The sequence below is a fragment of the Theobroma cacao genome, chromosome 3 (assembly GCF_000208745.1).
Source record: "Theobroma cacao cultivar B97-61/B2 chromosome 3, Criollo_cocoa_genome_V2, whole genome shotgun sequence".
Classification (NCBI taxonomy): Eukaryota; Viridiplantae; Streptophyta; class Magnoliopsida; order Malvales; family Malvaceae; genus Theobroma; species Theobroma cacao.
In genome coordinates this window covers 25,483,807-25,500,096 of record NC_030852.1, presented here as the reverse complement: position 1 = coordinate 25,500,096, position 16,290 = coordinate 25,483,807, and the positions used below count along the sequence as shown (strand labels likewise).

The following is a 16,290-nucleotide window of genomic DNA, read 5'->3' as shown; positions in this document are numbered from 1 at the left end:
ACCACATGCCTGCCTTTGACGCTTTAGCCGTCAGCAATATGAAATAAGCCCATTCAAACTGCACCTCTCAAAAGTCTTGCGGCTTTTGATTTGTATCATCCATTCATTTCAATGAATTACTTTGGGTACAACTCTAAATGCGAACAAGAGGCCTTAAATCACTCCTTAAGCTATTGCTTTGAGAAATATTTGTACACTCTACACAATGGCAGACCGTGAAATTGATGATTGTCAATGCATCGGCAGCCAGTGCATAGCCTATTTCTTCCTACGTCTCTGGTTCAGCCGTTTGCCTTGTTAAATGCGGCTGGAGATTGGTTTGCTTTCCAGGGATGTCCAGGGATTTCTCGGATGTGGGGAAGAGTAAAGCCTTTCCAAATGTACATGCTTTTAAGGTACAGAAGTATATTGCTGCTGCTTTATCCAACGCCCTACTTGTTAAAGAAGAGGAAATGTGTTGTGAGTTGTGACTCGTAAAGAGAATTGTTGTATGTTAAAGCGATTACTTGCCGCATACAGATTAGCACTAACGAGCTTGTAAACATCACAAATGAAGGCAACCCAATGAATGTATCTTCTAGGAATGAATTGAATTTCAACATCAAAAAGGAAAGGAAACAATTAATCAGTCCACAAACAAGCTTGTAATATGCATGACAAACTATTAAGACTGATTTAAGCCTACCTCTTCTTCAAGCCAATCAATCTCTCCGAAATAATCTTCTGAAGGAACCCCACTTACGAACTTTAGTCTTTTGATTGGCACCTGAAATAGGACCAACATGAACTTGTAAATTGCATGGGAGACTGTTCAATACGCAAATCACACGATTACGTGTAAGTTTCCATAGGAATTTTACATATCTATACTGTACGTGGAGTCCTTCAGAAGTCACAATTGCTGAACATAGACAGACCAGAAGAACCGAAAGGCTGAATTACAAAACAAAAGAAGAGGCAAGATGATTCTTGCCATTTTGCTTTATGATTGTGAATCTGATTTCAACCTAATACCAATAGGCTTATCATTTTTAAAATAACAGAAAGGCAGAGAACGGAAAATGTAACTTGGCCATGGGCCTTTGGCATGGTGATAACACACCACCCATTGAGGATGGAAATTCCCATGACCCACGTTCGAATCCCCTAGGTCCAATAATGTCTGTAAAAAGGACCTTTCGAGACAATTATAGATCCTGAGAGGCAATTCTTAACGGTCAATAAAAATATGTTTCAATGCTGTTTCTTTTTTCTTAGTTTAGTTAACCTATCATGAAAAGGAAAAAGAGGTAAAATAACCTTGTGTTGATTGTTTTCTAAATGTAAGTCTTCGTCCACATGCAAAGAAGGAATGGATCAATCAAATTCTGAGAGGCTTCACTAAAGTGCGATTTAAATGCCCCCTCTATTTTAGCTTAGGTTTCAAAATGGATACCTTTTAACCTTCCAGCATCATACAAAGCCTCTTCTGCAATAGCCCTCCACTGTTCTGCACAGGAGTAGTTGATTCCAAGACCAACACTAAGTCCTCTCAGCAGATGTACTGTACGAAGAACAGAAAACAGTTCCTCTGGAAAAGACTGTCGTCACCAAAAATAAAATTGGTATAATCACAACATTTCATTATCTGACTTGTGATTCAGAAGCAAATAAATATCATTGCTGGATGAAGGAACTACACATCCCCCCACTACCACCAACCCCCCCTTCCCCTCAAGCAAAGAAAAAAGAACAAAAAAGGAGAAGAGAATATGATATAGAAATAGAATAGAGACCAAGAATATCTAACTATGTATCTGATCTTCTAAGAATAGTGAGTGTTTCAGACAATAACATCAAACCATGAGCAGGGACAAAGATCAGGTTTCTTTTTGGGTTTGGGGTGGGGGACGGGAGATTTAACTATTTTATAGTAGCCCTTACCTGTACACCAACTTTTTTTATTGAAGAATCTTCTGAGAATGGTTGCAGCATTACCACTCCAGGAGGAAGTTTTGTATCAAACATTGTCTGTGCCAAGCGAAGCAGTTCCTGTTGTTCATTCTCACAATTGCTCACGGTCTCTATGCCAAGTTCCCTAAAAGCAAGGACATAGACAACATAATCCACCGAATTAGAGATTGAAAAATGTTAGGATAGCAATGTCAAACCAATGCTATTATCAAACTTCTCAATGGATTCATGTGGATGACCAAGCAAGTTGCCTATTATTTTTATTCTATTCAGACACAAATGACTACCAATTAGACACTCGAATGCAACAGCCAATTAGAACTTAAGTTCCCTTCTTGTCCTGTCAACCAACTGATTTTGTATTGAAAGGTTACTGAGAGCACAAAATTGAAACTCACAAGTTTACCTGTAGCTTTCTGCTGCTTTTACAGGATCATTATCAGCCATGGCAAGAACCAAATTAGCATATCCAAGCCTCAACTGGTCAGGTAGATCCTTCACTTGCCCATAATCCAACAAGGCAACCTGACTTAAGGAGAGAAAGCAAACTGATTAAACAACTAGTTGCACAATTGGCATGGAGTGTTCAATAGTTCTAGGACTAACAATGTCCCAGTCAATCATCAGTATGCTATATGGCAGATTATTCAGGAATAAGAATTGGAAAGAAATCCTATAAAAGAATTAAAAAATAATCATGGCAGCCAACTTGCCTCTGAACCTTTACAGATCAATATATTCCCAGGATGGGGATCTGCATGGAAGAAGCCACTCTTTAGTATCATCTGTCCATATGCTAGTGTCAAACTCTTGAGTATGTTCCTGCATTCACAAGAGTTATTTTAAGGCTTTTATCACACATTCTGACTAAAACTAAGATAAGGGGAGAGGAGAACTGGAGTTATTTCTTGATAGGCACACAAAACTTCCTATTTTCTCTTTCGAGGAGGAGGGAAAAAAAAGCTTAAGAAACCAGAAGTGATAGACTCAGAGTCTTCATAGAGAACCTAAAGAACATAAAGGAGAATAAAAACACTAATGCTATGTTTGGTGGGAAAGAAAGAAAATAGGCAGAAGGGAATACGGTGATGAAAGAAAAAAGGAAGTATAGGAAGGAAAGTTTTTCTTTCTTCCTAGTGTTTGGTATGAAGGATGGAAATAGAGGGAAAGAAAGAGGTTTTGAGTAAAATTGTAAACTGAGGGAAAATGCCATATCTGTAAACTGAAAGCTCATTACTTCTTTCCAAGTTCAAAAGAAAGAAAGATATAAATAGCAGGAAAGTAGTAGCACTTGAGGCATAAAAGAGTATGACAAGAAAAACACCATAGTCTCTTGGGAAATCTAGATGCTTACTGCTTTGCTGCTGCTGCCATTTTACCACCAGGATTTATTCCTCTTTTGGCCATTTCATCACCAAGATTTAAGATTGGGATTCCATCGATATATTCCATTACTAAGACCCTCCTATTTAAACAGAAAAACATTAGATTACTGAAATGCCAGCAGCAGTTATGAAGTAGTAAAAGAAGTTGATGAAGAAAAACAACACAAAATGCATCCACCATCTAGAAAACATGAAGGAAACTCAATGTAGTGACAGAATAAGTAGCATCTGCTTGTCCACATCAAAATAGCACACAAATTGAATTATGATGCTGGTTTAGCAAAGGAGTTTAATAGATGGTTAAAGCAGAAGCAATGGCTCAATCAATATCCTTCTGTGTAAGATACGCTACCATTATGATAAATTGCTAAATGCATGCATAAGAACTAGGAGCAACTTATAAATGGATATATCACAGCAACCATTCTTATGTAAGGTGTGCACATACCAAATGTCAAGGTGATATAACTAGAATGAAAAATAAGGACTGACAACGCCACAATTAATCTTTTCTCTTATGAGCAACAGAATCCTGACAGTCATCGAAAGTCTTATTGTAACCTTTAGGGTTGACGCATTAAAAAACAAAAACAGAAGCTTATATGAAATGACTTGAGATCTGCAATTCCTGTGTCAAAAGGATCATCAAAGCATGCAACTTAATATTCTACCAACTATACTATTGTCCTACCAGGATCCCAAGTGATTCACCTTCAACTTACATGTTTTATCTCAAAAACTAACAAAAATTTTAGGGGTCAATGATGCAAAAGTGACATGGATAACAAACTTCATAACTAACTCACTGCTAAGTACGCAAGACGTAAAAAGACAAAATGAATGAACATGCATCACACAGCCTTTATGCTGGTCAATCTACCTGATAAAGACAACACAGTCCTAAAGTAAAACACATAGGCCCAAATGGAATGGCAGATGCTGTTTTAGACATCTTAGTCACATATCCTAGGATAGTCCTAGAACTAACCTCTACAAGCAATATGCAGAATTACTGATTTATTTGTTCAAAGATCTATTATAAGATAAGACAACATGAACTTGCCTTGTAACCAAATCCTGAAGCGCTCGTGGAATCAGAACTGGACTCTTTTTGTTATTCTTGTACAAGAAATGGCGAATTCTCTCCATAGCATTGGCTTCTCTTAGAAAGTCAAATTCATAGCCAATCTTGAATAGCACAAAGGATAAATAAATAACCTCAACCAGAAGAACAATGAAATTCAAGTTCATGTGGAAGGATACTCTCTATCTACATAATCTGGGAAGTATAAAAGGCATAAGTCCAATCAACAAATAGATTAAATCATCTCACACGAGAAAGTCTCCTTGGAAATGGAAACCAAAGAGATAAGAAATCAGTAATTAAAAGAAGAAAAAGAACAAGAAGGGGAAGATCCTTTCTCTGGCTTAGGTATCAAAAGTGCATCTCATAAAATTCAAATCATAAATAGAGACAAAAATTGAGTATGCCTCAGTTACTGCTGAGAATTAATGTCCAGAAGATAGCCTCTATTACCATAAATTGAGGGATTGAGATCAACCATCAAACATGGATAAGTTGCATAAGTCGCAAATTTTGATCAGGGAGTAGTTGCTTAACATAATTATCATAGTTGATAAGTTCACAGCGGTACAGAATATAACCACTGATATTTACTAAATTAAATTTCTCTATCACTCAGAATTGACAAAATTTAACAACTTGACATTACACCTCATAGTAGTTTCATTTAAAATGAGAAAAAATGATTAGTTTAACCAAATTTGGGAAAAAAAGAAAGATGAGTTTTGCTTGACCAATTTTTGAATGGCCTAGCTGAACAAGCTATGTCATGAGGATAGGATTAGATTTTGGTCACTGGAAATGATTCACTACATCTTGATTAATGAGATTCAACAACTATAAATGCCCTCAAGGATGAAAATTAATTTTTTTCTCTTGAGTACGCTCCCTTATTACTAAGAACCACACCCATCATTCTTCAATTTTTCTCCCAGCCATTATTATTAATCATTTAAAACTGGAAAGGAAGTTACAAAGACATGAAAAAACAAGAACTCAGAAAACAAGGATAGATGTGCTTTGCAATGAAATCAGTGTGAATATAGACACCTGTTTTTCCATTTCCTTGGTAACAGAATACAGATCAAATTTGATATCTGTCTTTTGGATGTATAATGCAAACGCTTGCAAGTTATGGATGTCTGTCATCATCAGATCTTGGATTCCAGGATGTTGCACCTACCATAAACTTAATAGTCAGAATCTCATGGACGTATGAAGCTTTGAAATCATCTCCAAGGGGCTTACCTTAACAACAACATCACTCTTATCACCTCTCAGCCTTGCTCGATGAACCTAATTCAGAGATGAAGATACGAAAAGTATTATCCATATTATTATCATAAGCATTATCTATTTCCAGCACAAAACTTTCCACCAGACCCCAAGGAACAACTTTCTGGCAGCAATAGATCCAAAAAATTTTGAAAGTTATATCCAGTTGGAATTAAGAAGTAAGCCAAGAAGTGTTCTAAGAAAATAAGAAACCAGATTATCACAATGCTGACATTAAAACAGCAAATGTGCCATATTTGTATGTTGGCAAGCATGAAGCTCATTCAATGAAAATGTAAATCATTTAATGATTTGATTATTTAAATGCTTCAGCCTATAACCTTCCCAGCCTGCTCATATCAGAACTTTAAGCCAGGTAAAGAAATAGTACCTGTGCAATTGAAGCTGAACCAAGGGGATTCATATCAAACTTTTCAAAAATATCACCAACACTTCGACCCAACTCCTTCTCTAAAACAAATTTAACAGCATCAAATGGCGTTGCCGGGGCTTGATCGCACAAAGTAACAAGCCTTTTCACCCATGCCGCTGGGGCTAGGTCTGGTTTCCCGATAATTTGAGCAACCTAATTTAATCCAAGTGACAAGTATCCAACAAGCAATTTAAAAAGAGAGCCCTCAATAAATATAGGATTTCCCTAAACACAATGAACATCACCTATCAGTCTATTATTAGCAACAAAAAATATTTAACATTAAAGGAAAAAGAAAAATGTCTACAAGTAAAAAAGGGTTTCAGGAGGAAGACGAAACATAATCAAATCCCAACATACAAGTAAATCCCCTTTCTTTCAATTGAAATAACACAAAAAAACTTTGTAGTTTCCAACAGGTAAGAACAGCCAAAAACAACAAAAGAAACAATCAATAATATAATTAAACAGTAAAGAAAGTAAAAAAAGACAGAAAACCCATTTGAATTGAACCGTTTTCACAGCAAAATTCATGGTACGAGACAAGGGAAAAAAAGGCCCAATTGATATTAAAAAGAAATGGAAATTGACCGCTCAAACCACCTTAAGGAAGAATCCACCAAGGTCAGAACACATAGCATAAATCTTGTCAGCAGCGAGCTCATGTTGTCTTTCCCACATTGCCTCTTGCTTCTGCACATCCTTCACAAAACTCACTCGAACTTGAAACACCTGTCATGTCGACAATTACCCAACAACCAAAATCTGTCAGATTAAGAAATGAAAAAGGACGGGGGAAAGAGAGAGAAAGGGACCTTGTAGCCGGTGTAAATATCAGCAGCTCGAACCCAGAACTGTAATGAGCGATGCCAAGGTCGCAAGTGAAGAGAAACCTTCTCCTGAATCTCTTTGAAATCAAAACGAGAACCTATAGCATTCATTTTCTTCACTTTACCCTTTAATTCTTTAATTAAAAATTGTACTATAAATAATAATTTCGTTCTTTAATTAACATTTAAAAACGAATTCAGCTCCGGTTTTTCTTTCGCATTCTTGTACACTAAAACGATGAAACAGAGAGAGCAAAATAGTGTTCACAGAACAAAAACCCATTTTATAAAGATAAAATAAAATACACTTAGATATATATTGTGGCTGCGAAGCCAACAGTGAGACCACTGCAATGCAAAAGTGAACAAACAACCACCGCTTCTTAGAAGTGGATAGTGTGCTTTTCACGAATGTGACGCTGGCCTAATGCCTCGCCCTCTCCTTTTCCTAGTTGGCTCTGGTTCAAGGTTCGTATTTTTAATACTTTTGGAACAAAAGAAAGGTAACAACTGGCAATAAGATTTGCCCCTTTACCCTTTTTCTCTCATTCTCTACTCAGGGAGGGTCACGTGTTTAATTGTTGTATTGACTTTTTACCTTTCTTGCTAAGTTAATGCTACCTAACCGAACAACCTGTTCTACGTTAGGATGCTGGAATTTTCCTTCTATAATTAAGGGGTTTTAATATTTTTGAACTTTGAAAAATGTAAACTCCCACAGGCTTGTACTGCAAAATATTGCATTTGCCCGTAACTCTAATAAATGCGCGATTTGGGTTTCCCTTTTCCTTTCTTTTCTGCCCGTTGAATTCTGGGACTGTCCTCAGTCTGGGGCAATAGCCTTCGGCCGCCTTATGCAAGTGGTCATCACTCACCAAACTTGGGTTTAGGGAAAACGGTCCATTCGTGCTTCGGCTTCGCAACTATTTCCACGCATTTACAAATATCATAAATAGTGGAAAAGGAAAAAAAAAAAAACAAAGTTCAACCCAATTTAGCAAATTCAAATTCCAAAATAAAATAATTCAGAATTTTACCGGATATTATAGTATTAATATGTTGACGAGAGATTTTTGTAACTATACATTAAAAATTATGACTCATTAGTTACCAATCTAAAAAAAGTAAAAGTAAAATTTAATTAAAATTCCATTTGATTGATATTTTTTATTTATATTTATATTTGATTTTTCTATTCATTTTTTTACTATTCCATTTGTATTCCTTTTTTGAAAACAAAAACCAAAAAATAAAAGGATCAACAAAACATAAACTAAATAAATTGAGGAAAAAACAAAAAATAAATACTAAAAGCCACACGATTTATTACTGAATAAATCACAAGCAAGTCAGTAGAGTTGGTAGAGGCCAATTAAGGATCTTCTTGGTGATATGCGAAATACTGACTAAACCTTTTTTTTTAATTTAGTGCTTGTTTGATCTGAATTTTTTTTAACTTATTTACTTATTAAAAGTAAAAACCAGATCAAACAGAAATTTAAAAAAACTTTCAAAAAAATAAATAATTTTTTTAAAAAAAATAAAATTTTAAAAAAAAGAATTTAAAAAAAAAAACAGAAGAACTTTCTCTCCTCTTTTTTTAAAAACACGTCTCTTTTTTAAGAAAAATTTTTTTTTTTGTTTCAAAAATACTCTTATCTATTAAAAATAATTTCAACATTATCTATTTTTATTTTTATATAATTTATTATTAATTATAAACTTTTTGTTATATAAAAATACTTTTTATAAATAAAAAAATAAAATTAACTTTTTTTATTATGAACAAAAAAAATTATTTATTAAATATTTTTTATAATAATTTTAATCAAAATTAAAACTTATATACATTATTTTATCAAACAACTTATTTATAAAAAATAACTTATAAAAATAAATTTACTACCTTAATTTTAAAAATTATTATTTTTCATAAAAATTTCATAATAGTTTTTAAACTAAAAAAAACTAAACTAAACAGACTCTTAATCTACAATGGTGCTCTTCCCTTACAAACAAAAACCTCTAAACTTTTTTTTAATGGAAAAATTAAGGAATTTAACCTAAGAAAATCTTACATTTGGCCTGCTCTTCTTATAGAAGAAAGAAGCAGTGACTCTGACGTACCCAGATCCCTCAAATCATCGCAGACACGTACACAATGAGATTACTGTTTTTCTCATTAAAGAAGCAGTGGCTCTGAAGCACCCAGATCCCTCCAATCATCGCAGACGCATACACAACGAGATTAGTGTTTTTCTCATTAAAGAACCAGTGGCTCTGAAGCACTTACTGTTTTTCTCCTTATAGAACCAGTGGCTCTGAAGCACCCAGATCCACGCCCCAATCATCACTGACACAGACACAAGGAGAACATAGCAAAACGTTTGAAATTTTGGAAACTGGAAAGACAATAACTCAGTAGCATCAAATTCATTGGCCTAAAGGTGAAAAAAATAGTAGCAGGAAAGACAGGAATATAGGATCACAATCATGAAATCAAAAAACACATCCAAAAGCATTACTCTATGTTCCATATCGCTTTGAAAGTTGAGAACATTGGTTATCATCCATTTCTAAATCAGAAGAAATGCCTAACTACTTCATAGATCAATGACGCGAGACAACTTCTGGATCCGGTTTAATAAGAAGTCTCCTTGTTTAATAGTTGCCTGGTAGAGAGCATTCTTCGCATCAGGGCGGTTAGTTTCAAGAACACCAGCAACCTTGTCAATCTTGCAATGAAGCTTCCCAGCAGCAATAAATCGTGACAGCTCCCTGGAACCATGGAAGAGAAACATTCATGATTGGGTGGGAAAAATAAAACTACCATATTAAAATCAAAAGAGAAACTGCCTTACAGAAGCTTGAGCAATTTTACCAGCAATGATAAGTAATAGGGGGAAAAAGTATACATATATTATATATAACAAGAACCAGGGTGTAATCACTTACAAATCGATGAACTCCACTGTCACCCCAAAAGCCTTTGCCATGGCTTCAATTGTAACACTCTTGTAGGATTCCAGAAATTGAGAGTAAACAACAGTTCTGACCTCCCTCATGTAAAACCGGAAGTGTGGATGCAAATACCGGTCCAATTTTATCTGCTCTGTCAGGCCAGCTGATAAATAATTCAAACAAATAATCAATCAATGAATAAAATTTTAGCTTTTATCAAATGTGAGATATCTTATAAATGTTAGGAAAGCTGTGCGACTAGATAATTAAGGGATAGATTCTGCGACAAACTGACAATTCTATATCAAGTTATAAAAAAAATTAGGAGATCTATACTTACCGAATGCTAAGAAGAATGATTTGTACTGACAATCATATAAAGAGTTCAAAAATTCTGAAAGATAGGGAATTTTTCCAATCACGGTCAAGATCTCAGGAGCATCAACTACCTACAACATTTAGCCATTCAGTAAATTTGATTGGCCCAAAATAATAAACTAACAATATAAGTCATAGGACAACAATGTAGAGGAAAACTCCAAAATACCTTTTGTTTCAGGGAAACTCTATCCAATGATATGATGCTTGTAAGCACAGTATAAAATATGAATGTGTCATAAGGGAAAAGTTCATAAGTTGTGAAGGTTGAAATGGAATCCAAAAACAGATTGGCAGCCTTCTTAAAATTTCTAGTGGACATGCAGTACAAGCCTTCATACACCTTCAAACGGTTCTTCCTCTCCCAGTCACCTCCTTCTTCAAACAAGCTGGCATCAAATTTTGAGCAGAATAAGTAAAAGGCCTACAACTCATGTTATGCAAAAGTCAGAACCAAAGAATATTTTTAATCCATATCATACATACTTTTTCGCTTTATCTATGCTCTTTGAAATAAGATCAAAATCCATGTAGAAAAAACCAATCTGCAAAGTACAGAACACCAAGTCCATCTTTTGCCCAACAGCAACTGTCTTGCTTTCAGTCACCTTCAGTTGCTCCAATGCTTTCTCCTAGATTAAGAAGGGTAAAATTCAAGATGAGAAACATAGCACTGAAACATAAATAGATGAAGCAGACATCAGCTTCAAGAGCAATAAACTACAATTCTAATACCTTTTCACCTATCTGAATGTAATATAAGGATTTAGCTAAATGCGCTTCCCGAACTTCACTTTCACCTAAGTTTTCTTCAGCATCAGCAATCCTACAATGCCAACAAGGCAGACTTGAGTTAAACATGATTCAATAAAATAACAATCATTCATCTAATATATTGAAGAAAATTAACCACATTTTATCATGCCTACATTATAGCATTCTTCATCAATTATGAATTTTTGTTCTTCAATTGACAGCATCATCATTTCTACATCCTAATATTATCATCAAAATTCTCAGGCAATTGAAAAAGAGTCATGAGCTTGGAAGGGTGTCCATTCTTGTATTCAATTGTTAACCGCAGTTCATGGTTTTTTGGTTGTTTCAAGAACATCAGGGTTGAGATGTTTCAGCTACAACTGAGACTCATGGCTTCTTTTTTTGCATTAACAAAAAATAACACACAACCGGTATCTATCTGACTCAACAGTATCTAATTAACAGCATAAATGAGTCCAGCATTTCATGGATACAGATCTTGAAAGTATTATCACTGCAAAAAAGAAACTATAACAGTAAAGCACCTCTCATAATCACAGCTCTTCAATAAAAATGCCCTATCTGTTGCGAGAGAAGTATAAAGATATCAAAGGAGGAAAATAAGTTAAGTCAAACCCTCACAACACTCTAATTAAATTTTCAAAATGCACTTACTGGATCAGTATCTGTCTCTTTCTCCTAACTGCTATTTTACTATATCTTCCCAATCTATATGCACCTTAACACTTCTTCACCTCTCCCATAAGCCTTAAAACATCATCAAGCAAAGGTTAAGTCAACTCACTTTAGGCTTAAAGTTCCACATAATATTCTCATCAAATTGAGTATTAAATAAACCCCAACAATGTGAACCAAAACCTAACAACTGCCCCCGAAAACCTAAAATTTTATACTTACAATCAACAATTAAGACCAGAAAAACAAAATCTTTAATAAAATTCCATTCAATCTTAAATAATCAGCAACCAATCAGGAACAAAAAATTAAAGGAAAAAAAAAAAGAAAAACTCACTTCTCATCAATTTTCTTAATCTCGTCCACGTTCTTGGAACGCATCAAGTCCAAAACGCTCTGATCTAGCTCCACCACTTTATCAGCAACTAGGGTTTCATAATACGGAGTCATATCTAAAACCGCCACAACAACGAAAAAACAAGCAAGGCATTTCGCATTAGAGTTGAATCGAAAAAATTGACCTCGGAAGAGGGAAGAGTGGAATCGGGCGAGTTACCGTTGGGTTTGACCGAGTTGAGGACCTCATCCTTGAGGCTGACCTTCTCGATGTCAGGGACGTCTGGGTGCTTGAGGAGAAAGACGTTGTGCGCTAGGATGAGTTGCTGTGACTGCTGAGTTCCTTCTTGAACGTCCATGGGTGAGTCGATTAATTGAGCACTGAGTTGGAATGGACCGAGTTCTACTTTCTTTTCTGAGTTTGCTTGGGCAAGGAGAAACCAGAAAACAGGCCTCGTCAGGGACTAGCACGCTATATACAAGAATAAAGCACCACGCGCTTCTTTTGTTTTCTTTTTTCTTTTCTTTTCTTTTTGTTCCTTTTTCTTCTTTGCTAAAATTATTGCAGGATATAATCCCAAAAAAACTTACGCTATCATTCCTTGAGATAAAACTTAGGATCAAATTATTCAAATTCAGGCAATTGGATATCAACATGACTTGGTTTTATTCCAACTTTGGAATAAAGGGTATTAAAATTGTAACAAATTCAAATGATCTTAAAAGCAACAATTTCCAAGTTATTACAAAGAATATATATTGTTATTTTAAAAGAAAATGAATTCAAATTTTACTTTTTAAATAATTAACCATACATTAACTAATAAATCAAATCAAATGTTTGAATATAACATTAAATTTAAAATAAAAATTCAAAATTCAAAATCAATTAAAAAAAACTGGTTTAGTCAACCACTTTAGTCATGCCTAAGTTTTTTTTATTTATTGGATTAGCAATTTTTGCATGGTTGTTGCTAAATCTCGTAAGAAAATTAGATAAAAAGATATCAATCTTGCATACGTATTAAAATAAATACATAAATATTATAATTATTATATTTAAAAAAAATAAATATATTAATATAATATTTTATATTTAATAATAAATATAATTTAAATCAATGAATCTAACCAAAACTTGACTCTAAAAAACTAATTAAGAATTAATGTTATCTATTTCTCTTCCAATCAAACATATAATAAAGAACTAATGTTATCATAATTGAATTAGATCCATATTTTAAACTAAAGATTTATCAATTGTTTGTTTTTAATTTATTAAAAAAAACTGTGTGACCATTCCATGGGATGTAACTAAATCAATCAAACAAGATGCAAACTAATCCAATCAATGATTAAACAGATTTTGAATACTTAAAATTAGAATTTAATTAATTTTAAAATCTTAAAAATATTGTTAATTAATAGTATGATTTGAGCTTATAATTATAATATATTAGTTGTAAAGAAAAATCGAAATCATTAAACTAAAGAGTACATATGTAACACATATTTTTATAGCAAAAATGTATTTTAACTTGAGAAACAAAATATATTTTAAATATAATATAGTCGGATTGAATTGATACACCAATAGGCCCTGATAAACATGGTCCAAAGCACTCACGTCGAGCCCATTTAAATTTTACAGTTCCAACCCAACCCATGGAAAAAAATAAAAATATTTCCAAATCTATTCTGATCAGGACCAAGTCAGAAAATCTGGACCGTTCCTTTACAAGAAAAACTTGTCTGAAGTGTTTGACTGGCGCAGTAACAACGGTCCTGATAAGCCGGGGGAAAGAACAGAAACGACAAAAAAACCCAAACGATGAGGTCACTTGGAAGTAGTAATTTTAAAATCTCGGGCCCTCTCCTGTTTGTTTCTCTCGGTAGTAAGCAGTAACACAGACACTGGGGAGTGTGGCACGGAGGATTTAAAAGGAACGATTTAAAGTTGTAGGTTTCAATTGTGTTTGGTGGGAAAATCAATGGGAAACGAGAAACACGGTGATGATCCCGCTAAACCAATCGACCTTGCCTCTTCAGATCCTGGTATTCGTTTTTCTGCCGAATTCTCTGTTTTTTCTTCTTCTTCTTTTATTTATTTATTTATTTATGTATTTGTTTTGCTATTTAGGTTGTTATTTACTTTTTAATTTCAAGAGTCGTATTTGTCTGACTTTTCATTTAATCGACTTGCTTTTTTGTTGTATTAATTTTTTTTTGGTCTAAATTTGAGGATAAAATATTCAAATTCAGCTTCTGTTTTTACCAGATAGTAAGGTTTTACAATGATTATTATAATCTTATTCTTATGAAATGCAAGAACGATAATGAAGGAATTTAATTTATTAAGCTCCATGTTCATGATAATCTACGTTAAAGGATTCGATGTAGCGTTGGCCTCCATTCGAATACTTACGTTTAGTAGTCAGTGCAGCAACTCATCCTAAGCTTGTAGTGTGATAAATAGAAGTTTGATCCATGTAGTTCACAATGTTCTGGCAGAGTACAATGGGTATCCGATTTCAAAACACCGCTCATGTTGGGTACATGTTATAGGGTCTTTGAAGGCTCGGAAAAAGAAGATTAGTAAACAGGAAGCTCAAAAGCTAAGGGACTTTAGATTAACTGCTCCATGTTTTTTGGGCAACATTCCATGCCGTCAACGATCCAAGAGAAGAGTCAAGAGCAAGAATTCAATATCTAAACAGACAAACAGGCTAGACTCTGGAGCATTTGAATGCTATATGGAGTAAGCTGTATACCTAGTAATCATTGTTATTGTTTCTAACTTATTAGAAGTGTTCTGAATATGTTTTTTGAAATGTTCAGGAAATTGTGGAGCAGCTTCCCAGAGGAGAAGCGGACTTCCTTTGCATACTTTGACTGTCAATGGTTTGCATGGTACAGAAAAGCGTCTTTCCGAGAAAAGGTTTTATCCTGGATTAAGAGGGAACAGATCTTTTCAAAGAAATATGTTCTTGTTCCTGTAGTTTGCTGGTTAGTATTGTCAATATCTTGGTGATCAAATGTCTTGCTTGTTGTCAGTGAAAGGAATTTTATCATTTCAAATTCCATTTCTTAGGAGTCATTGGAGCCTCCTGATCTTCTGCCATTTTGGTGAAAGTTTGCAGTCAGAAACCAAAACACCATGTATGCTGCTGCTGGATTCACTAGAGATAGCAAATCCAAGGCGTCTTGAACCAGATATAAGAAAGTATGTTATCATTTGCAAAAACTTGCATTACTAGTTGAGTAAAATAGCACAATCTAATGTCAGAGATGCATTTCTTGCTATCAGGTTTGTGCTTGACATTTATAGAGCAGAAGGCAGGCCTGAGAAGAAGGAGATGATTTATCGAATTCCTCTATTGGTGCCTAAGGTGATTATAGTACAAGCTCTTGGTGTTGTTTTTATCATCCTTTAAATCTGTTTTTCTCTTAATCTTTTCAGGTGCCACAGCAAAGAGATGGTGAAGAATGTGGGAAATTTGTTCTCTACTTCATAAATTTGTTTGTGGAAGGTGCTCCAGAGAACTTTAGCATTGAGGGCTACCCTTACTTCGTAAGCTTTTCCTTTTGCTGCCATATTTACTCCTTTAAATGTGGACTAATAAGTGTGGTGATGAGATGCTACTTTTCACTGTTTCACTGCAGATGAGAAAAGACTGGTTTGATGCTGAAGGTGTGGAATGCTTTTGTGAGAAGCTTGATTCCTTTGGGAAGTGATCTCTGTTAGTTTTACTAGATTGATCTAACATGCACCAATGAGCCTTGATTATGTGAGAGATTAGCTTAGATGTGAGTGTATATGTTGATAAAGAAAAATTAGCTTAGATGTGGGAGCATATGTCAATGGTAGAAAAATTGTCATGATGTGAAGGAGCACTGTGAAAAACATTCTTTGCTAATCTGTTATGCGGTCTCTCTTCTTATTCTATTATTTAGTGCAGAATGAAATCATTTTATTGTATTTTAGAATTCAAGTGGTCTGAGTTCATCTGTACCTTAATTTCGTTCTCTCTTGCTGTGATTGCTAGAATTCATGCAGTTTTCCCCATTTCCTTTTCAGTGCTTTTCTTCTTCCTGCGCCAGGGAGAAGGATTGAGTAAACAACTGGCATAAACTATCATTTTGTTAAAGTTTCCAGACTTGTGCATTTGCATAAAGTTAATGCCAGTTGGAACATTTCTA

The 16,290-nt window shown here is 34.5% G+C and overlaps 3 protein-coding genes across 8 annotated transcripts; 1 reads left to right on the top strand and 2 right to left on the bottom strand.

Annotated features, from left to right (window-relative positions):
* Positions 139-7,497, bottom strand: LOC18605046 (uncharacterized protein slr0889). Of its 2 annotated transcripts, none has more exons than XM_018117929.1 (13): positions 6,946-7,497; positions 6,734-6,862; positions 6,089-6,283; positions 5,671-5,718; positions 5,473-5,601; positions 4,402-4,526; positions 3,308-3,418; positions 2,667-2,775; positions 2,360-2,478; positions 1,924-2,077; positions 1,436-1,580; positions 686-766; positions 139-431 (listed from the first exon to the last, which is right to left on the bottom strand). In XM_018117929.1, the coding sequence occupies exons 1-12, from the start codon at positions 7,069-7,071 to the stop codon at positions 702-704; spliced, it is 1,455 nt and encodes a 484-aa protein (XP_017973418.1). In that variant the 5' UTR covers positions 7,072-7,497; the 3' UTR covers positions 139-431; positions 686-701. The 2 variants fall into 2 exon arrangements, with proteins under 2 accessions (XP_017973418.1, XP_007037893.2); XM_007037831.2 differs by having other exon boundaries at positions 139-596; positions 6,946-7,489.
* LOC18605045 (26S proteasome non-ATPase regulatory subunit 6 homolog) lies at positions 9,337-12,578 on the bottom strand. The gene is made up of 8 exons (XM_007037827.2): positions 12,311-12,578; positions 12,092-12,206; positions 11,035-11,125; positions 10,786-10,931; positions 10,469-10,688; positions 10,262-10,370; positions 9,916-10,084; positions 9,337-9,738 (listed from the first exon to the last, which is right to left on the bottom strand). Exons 1-8 carry the CDS (start codon positions 12,447-12,449, stop codon positions 9,564-9,566), a joined length of 1,164 nt encoding a protein of 387 aa, XP_007037889.1. The 5' UTR covers positions 12,450-12,578; the 3' UTR covers positions 9,337-9,563.
* Positions 13,815-16,102, top strand: LOC18605044 (probable ubiquitin-like-specific protease 2A). Of its 5 annotated transcripts, none has more exons than XM_007037824.2 (7): positions 13,815-14,145; positions 14,656-14,848; positions 14,929-15,096; positions 15,224-15,313; positions 15,398-15,479; positions 15,551-15,661; positions 15,754-16,102. In XM_007037824.2, the coding sequence occupies exons 1-7, from the start codon at positions 14,082-14,084 to the stop codon at positions 15,823-15,825; spliced, it is 780 nt and encodes a 259-aa protein (XP_007037886.2). In that variant the 5' UTR covers positions 13,815-14,081; the 3' UTR covers positions 15,826-16,102. The 5 variants fall into 5 exon arrangements, with proteins under 5 accessions (XP_007037886.2, XP_007037884.2, XP_007037883.2 ...); XM_007037822.2 differs by having other exon boundaries at positions 15,182-15,313; XM_007037821.2 differs by having other exon boundaries at positions 13,963-14,145; positions 14,602-14,848.

Coding starts and splice junctions, on each gene's coding strand:
- LOC18605044 (XM_007037820.2), top strand. CDS start 14,082: ATGGGAAACGAGAAACACGGTGATGATCCCGCTAAACCAATCGACCTT. Junction 15,097..15,181: donor CTTGTTCCTGTAGTTTGCTG/GTTAGTATTGTC, acceptor TCCATTTCTTAG/GAGTCATTGGAGCCTCCTGA. Junction 15,480..15,550: donor TTCCTCTATTGGTGCCTAAG/GTGATTATAGTA, acceptor TAATCTTTTCAG/GTGCCACAGCAAAGAGATGG.
- LOC18605046 (XM_018117929.1), bottom strand. CDS start 7,071: ATGAATGCTATAGGTTCTCGTTTTGATTTCAAAGAGATTCAGGAGAAG. Junction 3,419..4,401: donor CTTCAGGATTTGGTTACAAG/GCAAGTTCATGT, acceptor CTGTTTAAATAG/GAGGGTCTTAGTAATGGAAT. Junction 2,776..3,307: donor ATGGCAGCAGCAGCAAAGCA/GTAAGCATCTAG, acceptor TTGTGAATGCAG/GAACATACTCAAGAGTTTGA.
- LOC18605045 (XM_007037827.2), bottom strand. CDS start 12,449: ATGGACGTTCAAGAAGGAACTCAGCAGTCACAGCAACTCATCCTAGCG. Junction 11,126..12,091: donor ATTAAGAAAATTGATGAGAA/GTGAGTTTTTCT, acceptor TTGGCATTGTAG/GATTGCTGATGCTGAAGAAA. Junction 10,689..10,785: donor AGCATAGATAAAGCGAAAAA/GTATGTATGATA, acceptor ATTTGATGCCAG/CTTGTTTGAAGAAGGAGGTG.